This window comes from Dioscorea cayenensis, chromosome 17, assembly GCF_009730915.1.
Source record: "Dioscorea cayenensis subsp. rotundata cultivar TDr96_F1 chromosome 17, TDr96_F1_v2_PseudoChromosome.rev07_lg8_w22 25.fasta, whole genome shotgun sequence".
Classification (NCBI taxonomy): domain Eukaryota; kingdom Viridiplantae; phylum Streptophyta; class Magnoliopsida; order Dioscoreales; family Dioscoreaceae; genus Dioscorea; species Dioscorea cayenensis.
The window spans coordinates 16,820,033-16,827,704 of NC_052487.1; the positions used below are offsets into that span (position 1 = coordinate 16,820,033).

The 7,672-nt window shown below is 31.6% G+C and overlaps 1 protein-coding gene across 6 annotated transcripts; it reads right to left on the reverse strand.

Moving 5' to 3' along the window:
- Positions 1-4,246: 4,246 nt before the first annotated feature.
- On the reverse strand, positions 4,247-7,476 carry LOC120279975 (phosphopantothenoylcysteine decarboxylase subunit VHS3-like). Of its 6 annotated transcripts, none has more exons than XM_039286665.1 (4): positions 6,211-6,513; positions 5,585-6,134; positions 4,808-5,136; positions 4,247-4,631 (listed from the first exon to the last, which is right to left on the reverse strand). In XM_039286665.1, exons 3-4 carry the CDS (start codon positions 5,129-5,131, stop codon positions 4,410-4,412), a joined length of 546 nt encoding a protein of 181 aa, XP_039142599.1. In that variant the 5' UTR covers positions 5,132-5,136; positions 5,585-6,134; positions 6,211-6,513; the 3' UTR covers positions 4,247-4,409. The 6 variants fall into 6 exon arrangements, 5 of the variants coding, with proteins under 5 accessions (XP_039142599.1, XP_039142594.1, XP_039142597.1 ...); XM_039286660.1 differs by having other exon boundaries at positions 4,808-5,799; positions 6,067-6,134; positions 6,211-6,511; XM_039286663.1 differs by having other exon boundaries at positions 4,808-5,318; positions 6,211-6,511.
- Between the last annotated feature and the right edge of the window lie 196 nt (positions 7,477-7,672).

The following is a 7,672-nucleotide window of genomic DNA, read 5'->3' on the forward strand; positions in this document are numbered from 1 at the left end:
TTACTATTCTTGCTACTACATATATAAAATTGCCACCAACAACTACATCACCGGTTATCCAGAACTGTAAACTTTTATTTTTCCATATTTCAAGGCTAGAAATCTTTATACTATCTTTTTATTTATTATTTACTTTTTTTTAATTTTCTCTTAACAAATGTTATGGGGTTTTTATTTTAGGATTATATTGGTGCTATTAATGGAACACATATCCCAATCACTATTTCTTTGGCCTTGCAAGGTCTTTATAGAAATAGAAAACAAACATTATCCAGAACATTATGGTTGCATGTGATTTTAGCCTATGTTTTGTATATGTTCAAGCTGGCTGGGAAGGTTCTGCTTCTGATGCTAGAGTACTTCAGCATTCAATCGACCAAGGCTTCCATGTCCCACCCTGTAAATATTACCTAGTGGATGTAGGATATGCAAATACTCCAAATTTTGCTTCATACCAGGTTGTGCGCTATCACTTACAGGAGCAAGGATGGGCAGGATGTAAACCAAGCAATTACAAAGAACTATTTAATTTGAAACATGCTTCATTGAAGAATTATATTGAATGTATTATTGGTGTCTTGAAAATGAGATTTTATTTACTTAAAGTTGTAACCTTTCATCCAATAGTTTCTCAAACCGATATAGTAGTTGGTGAATGTGCCTTGTATAATTTTATACGGATACACAATGATTCAAATGAAATTGAAGAAATTAGTAATGGAGTTGACAAAGTTACTATCCCAAATGGATATAATACATATGAAAATAATGTCAATGTAATGAACTCTGAACGCATTGCAGGTGCTCGCAGAAGAGATGAAATAGCAATGCAAATGTGGAATGATTATTGTAACTATCATAGAAATGTAATATAAATGATGTGAAAGGTTATTATTGTTGCCTTGTTTTGGGGCTATGATTATTATTTATAAAACTCTCTTTTTGTTATTAAGTAATAGAATATTGGCAAATAATTCAAAAACCCACCTGCAAATAAACAAGTAGATCTCAAATAAATAAATAGATCTCATAAACATAACGTCTTATATGAAAGATTCAAGTCATTGTGACAATAATAATCATCCTCAAACATAAATTGCACGTAACTAAATTTAAAAAACATAGCACATAACATTGTTTTTAATTAATTATTTGTCGAAGGCATGACACTTTCCTATCTTCCTTGAGACTCAAGAAGATTTCATGATTACGCTTATCTTTAAACAATGTTGTAGCTTTAACCAATTCTTCATCTGAATATAAATCACATACCACATTAAATGCCACCATGCATTCTCCTATGTCTGTACTTCTCCTCTACTTGGTTCATTTTCATAGCATTAATATATAAATCAATCTCAGATTGACGCATATCTATATATTATTCTAAGAATTCCTCTTGAACATTTTTTTCTCTTTCGATCCTGTTTCCTTCTTTACATATCATCTCCTAACCTTATTCGTCTTTCACTACATGAACTTTGGGGTTGTGAAATATATGGTTGATTACATGGAGGTTCAACTTGTGCCAAATCATGATCCTCTGTCTCTATTTCGGGTGTAGACAATGATTGAATGGGATCATTTGGAGATGGAGTGTCCATTGGCACATTTGCATAATAATTTATATCATGAGAGCATCTTCCTTCCGCATATCTTCCTGTATGATAAATGCACAAATGATTAGAAAATTTATTTGTAAACATTAGTAAACAACACATTCTTTACCCTCATAAATCTCCTGCAATGCTGTGAAATATGGAAAGGGTCTTTGATGCCATCTTCTTGCTTCTTTATTTCTTTGCATTTTTTGATGAGCATGTTTTAAAAAAATTATTGCATAAAGTTTGCTGGTTATGTGATAAATATATATACCTCAAGTATTGGTGCCCAAACTTCATTAATGGTTGATACCTTTTTTCATAATCCCATCCAAGCTCATGTAGTATTTCTTTTCATCCTGCTGCATGAAGAGTCATAACTTTTTCTTTTTCGCCAAATATCTTCGAGAATTGGCATGCTCCTTTCATCTTCTATAACCAACTCCGGTTTCTAAAAATAACAATATTAAGAACGAATGGAGAATGCGATGACCACTGCTAAATCACTTCTTTAATGGTTATGTGATAAATATATATACCTCAAGTATTGGTGCCCAAACTTCATTAATGGTTGATACCTTTTTTCATAATCCCATCCAAGCTCATGTAGTATTTCTTTTTCATCTCTGCTGCATGAAGAGTCATAACTTTTTCTTTTCGCCAAATATCTTCGAGAATTGGCATGCCCTTTCATCTTCTATAACCAACTCCGGTTTCTAAAAATAACAATATTAAGAACGAATGGAGAATGCGATGACCACTGCTAAATCACTTCTTGATATCTCAAAGATCAATCAATTCACTGGAATGTTTTTCAAACGCTAGTAACAAAAGGTGTACTCTGTACTCAACATATTTAACTTTGTACATATATTGATTGAAGCAAAACCAGAGACAACTTCTGAAGACTATGCCAAAACCTTACCGATCTGGGAGAAAGATAACAAAATCTGTTGTCATACCATACTCAGTACACTCTCAAATAAACTGTATGACATATACATCAATTTCAAAACTGCGAAAGAAATCTAGGATTTATTGCATAAGAAGTACATAGTTGAAGATGTTATAAATCAAAAATATGTAATAAGAACTTTTTCTGATTTTCAAATGATTGAAGATAAGGATGTGTCCTCACAAATTCATGATTATCATGTTCTAGTCAATGATCTCAAAAATGAAGAAATCATCTTACCTGACGTTGTCATTGCTGGCTTCCTCATAGAACATCTACTTGAATCTTGGAAACACTACAAAACAACTTAAAGCTTAAAAGAAAACTTATGCCTCTTGAAGATATCATTGTACACATTCGAATTAAAGAGAAGAACCGCCAAAAGGATAATGCAATTAAAGCCAAAGAATTTTTATCCAAAGCGAATCTTATTGAAGGAGGATCAAACAAAATTCAGAATTTCAACGAACATCCCTAGAACTTCAAAAGAACCAGAAATAAATTCAAAAGCTCTACACAAAGATTCAAGGGACGTAAGAAGGAAGGCTTCAAATCTAATTAGAATTTTAAAACTACTTTCAAAAGGAATGGTTCATGTTATGTTTATGGTAAATCAAGGGCATTATGCATCTCAATGTCACTACAAGAAAGAACCAAAGGAGACAAATCCTAAAGTCAACATAACTGAAAGAGACAATGATGAAGTCATAGCTACTATTGTCTCTCAAGTACTTATGGTGTCAGATGCAAAAGAGTGGATAGTAGATTTATGAGCCACGAGGTATATTTCTGCAGATAGGAATGCTTTCAAATCTTATATTCCTTTTGCCAAAGGTGAGGAACAAGTATACATGTGAGATTCATCGCCTTCTTCGGTTCTTGGAAAAGGAAAGATACTTCTAAAACTTACATAAAAAAAAACTTTAATTATGAATAATGTGTTGCATGCCCCTGATCTCCGTGTTAATCTAGTATCTGTCTTACTGCTTCAAAAGGCTGGCATAAAACACTACAAGAAAATTGACCTCTTGCAATGACCCATTGCCGTCACAAAATATTAATTGCCGTCACAAAAGGTCTCGATGGCATTTCACCATCACACGCCATCGTATCTGCTTCCATCACAAAAGATACCTTTTACAAAGCACCGTCGCAAATGATACTTATTGCGACAGGTAAAGGCTCGCAAAAAATAAGATGTTTCATAGAAAAAACATTGATAATGTGATGAACATAGCGGCGACTTGTTTTTTTGCATCAATATTGGGCCGTCGCAAAAGCATATTATGTGCAACCAAATGTGGTGGTCTCAAATGACTATTATTTGCAACGATGATATTAGCATCGCAAAAGGTTGTATGTGCTACCAAATGATGGCCGTCGCAAACATTTAACATTTTTGATGATTTGATTGTCCCTCACAAATGGGTATTATTTGCGACTCGATTGTGACCGTTGCAAATGGGTATTATTTGCTACTCGATTGTAACCGTTGTCAAATGGGTATTATTTCCGACAAATTATGGGCCGTCACAAAAGAGTATTTTCTTGCAAGTATAATTTGCAACCAAATTATGTCTGTCCAAATACTTTTTTGAAAAATTCAGCAACATTTACCCTGTTTTTTTATGCGCCTGTATTACAATAGAATCTGAATTTTATAAGATAAACATACACAACATCAACTCCATTGCTATTGAACATTTACTCAATTGAAAACACAATTTCAATGATAGGCCAGAATCTAAGAAATTAAAGTGTTATGAAAATCTAAAAATTAAACATTGAATCAGTAAGAATTTAAGATATTGATTCAAATGCAAACTAAACATGTTCAAAAAAAGTAAAAATTTTCAATCATCATCATCTTCTTCACCATCATTGCCATCACCATCGTCATCGTCTTCATTACCATCTTCATTATTATCGCCATCGTCATCATAAGGATCACCACTTCTTTCGCAATCTTCCTCGAAGCTATTATCATTGTTGTCATTTTCATTGATATTTCCAGATTCCTTTGTTATTTTTTCATGATAATTAATACTCAAATTTCTAAGTCCATTAGCACCATCCCTTCAAAATAAAATAAGATAACATAAACAAAATAATCAATAGAAAAAATACATAAGTCCTAGTACAATGTTATAATAAATCAAATACGCATGCCATAAAAATATAAATTACATTAACTATAATTTGAACATGATATAACCATATGTCGAAGAACATCAAATAATATTAGTTATACCTGAGTAGCTATTGGTACATTAGGTAAGCCCAAGCTTTGCAATATTGTTTGAACCATGACAGGTACTTGTTGCTGCAATTCATTAATAATGGATTCCATTTTCTTGAAAACGCCCCTCCATTTCTCTTCTTTCCTTTTTTGATTTTCTTCACATTTTTTGTCGTAGGTTTGAGAGGAACTGATACCATAAACATCTTTTCCTTTTACACCTGTACCCAATCCAAGCACACGACCATGACTAAGTTCTCCTGTAACATTGCGATAGATTTCCCATTCATTGATCAATGAGCCCTCAGATGTTGTAGTTGACCTAATATTCTCCATTTGATCTTGACAATGAAAAATAATTATAAATATTCAGTTTAATAGTTCCAAGGTTAAACAATAATATAAAACAGAGTTATTCAAATAAGTCTTTTGCGTTCTCAGTAGGCCAAGTCTCTCCATCTTTTTTTGTATGTAATTTTTTAAAACAATCAATTGGGCCTAGTTCTGAACCGGTCTCTTTAACCTATAATCATTCAAAAAGATATTAATTAGAAAGTAAATAAAGATATGTATTCATAAAAATAAAGAAATATTTAAAAATAAAATGCATAATCACCATATCACTCATATGTTTAGCCATCGCAACTCTGCCAGTAGTGTGGATTATTTGTGATTCTGATCGATTAACTTTGTTTTTGTCACTTTTGTTTTGTACACATACTAGTAATATAAGATACTTCATTATTTTTAGTAACAAAAACAAAACTCAAAAGTTTGTAGATATCAAACCTGCCAATTATCTCCCATCCTCTTATCTACCATTTCTTTCCACACATTAATAGAAATGAAAGAAGGTGGGTTCTTGTAGTGATCTTCTCTTGTTTGGTACATTTTAAAAATTGGTTTCCTTATACGCAACATCCAAACAGCATATCGATATCACACAGAATTTTCAAATGCTTGTTTCACTTCTTCTTCTTCTTCAGTTTGTCTATGTGAGAAACCTACAACCAAATATCAAGCAAAAAGTGTGTCAACTCTGATTTTGGATATTCAGAATAAGATATCCATGATCTATTAATTTTTTGGTGGAAAAGTAGATGATCTCACTAATAGCTTTTGGTGTTACAATCCTGCATATCCATTATGAAATGAATACTATTAGTTATGATGTTTAAATTGTAATAAAAATATATGAAAAATTTTCTAAAAGCATATTTCTCAAACCCTAGAATCATGGTTCACGTTTGCCAAAAAATTAATTAACAAACCTCAATTCCATCTCCTGATTTGGCACCTTTAGCTTTTCCTCTGATATGTTGTTCCCCAATAGCATGATCTATGAATTTGAAAATATTTATAGCATATAATACATAATGCATACATGCATACATATTAAAAATTTATTTTAGTACCCTTTTTGTGTCTTTTGGTTGCTGGAGCTGAAGAACATACTTCATTGGTTGACGGATTTGATGATGATGCTTCTGAATGATTGGAATTAGTTTCTACATTTTATTCTTCTATTTGATATAATATTTGGTTATCTTGCAATGTTGATGTTGCCTCATTTCTAACTCGAGCTTTTCCTTTCTTTGCCATGGTTAAATATCATTTTTTGAAATCTTCAATGTGATGATTACCAACTATATAAAAAAAAAGAAAAAGATGAATATTAACATGCAATCAATAGATTAAATAGCATATGTGAAAATTAAGAAATCATTGAAGCGTCATAAATAGATGTCTACTAAAATTATTCACATAAAAAAACATTGAAACTCACTAAATGGTACAATAATAAAAAAATCAAAACATTTGGAACTGATAGAAGCTTCAATTAGTCTATTATCATACCTTCAACTCCATGTTTATTCCAATCTATATCTTCAAAATCATGTTGATGTTGTAATCCATTTATATCATGAACTATATAGTCTTCTTGGTATGGTTCATCTTCATTTTCTGGCATTTCATAAAGATTTCTTGGCTTTGTCTCGATTACTGTAGCCCATGTAGGATCTTTCAAGCATTTAATATAATAAACTTAAGTGACTTGAGATGCTAGAACAAATGGTTCATTCGTATGTAGTTTTCATTTCATGTTAACACTAACAATTCCATGATGATCTTTTTTATAACCAACACCCTCCCGAAGAGTATCGTACCGAGCACATCTAAATAGTGCAATTTTATTCCCTTCAGTATAACGAAGTTCAATTATGTCCAATATAACTCCGTAATATAACATCTCTCCATTATTTCCTTCCCCTTTAATTACAACTCCACTATTTTGGATTTTTTTATTTGCATCACGATCTCTTGTGTGGAACCTAAATCCATTGATATAGTAGCCTAGATAACAATTTACTCGTTGTTCAGGGCCCCTTGCCAAAGAAAGCATATTTATGTCCTTTCCTTCAACATTTTCATTATATGCATCAATTATCTGCATAATATACAAAAATCCAAACTCTCATATTAATTTTTAGTATAATCAATTAGTAAACAATATATTACAATGAAATAATTAACTTACTCTTTTTTCAAACCAAGAAGGGAATTCACATTTGTGAATCTCATCAATATTCCTAACTCTAGTTTTAGATAGGATGCTCTTATGTTCACTATAAAAATCAGGGAGAGACTTTAACAATAATTTGACTAATATCTTAGTACTATAATTAATTATTCAAATGAGTACTTTTACCTAATAAATGATTCAGCATCTTCACAATTTTGAAGGATGTAAATAATAGCCGCATTTTAAAAGTCATTACTCAACTCTTGCATATTCAATTTCCCATAAGGTTGTCCAAGTCCACAGAAAATTGACAAAGATGATACTCGTCTTGAATCTCCATCATAATTCTTTCT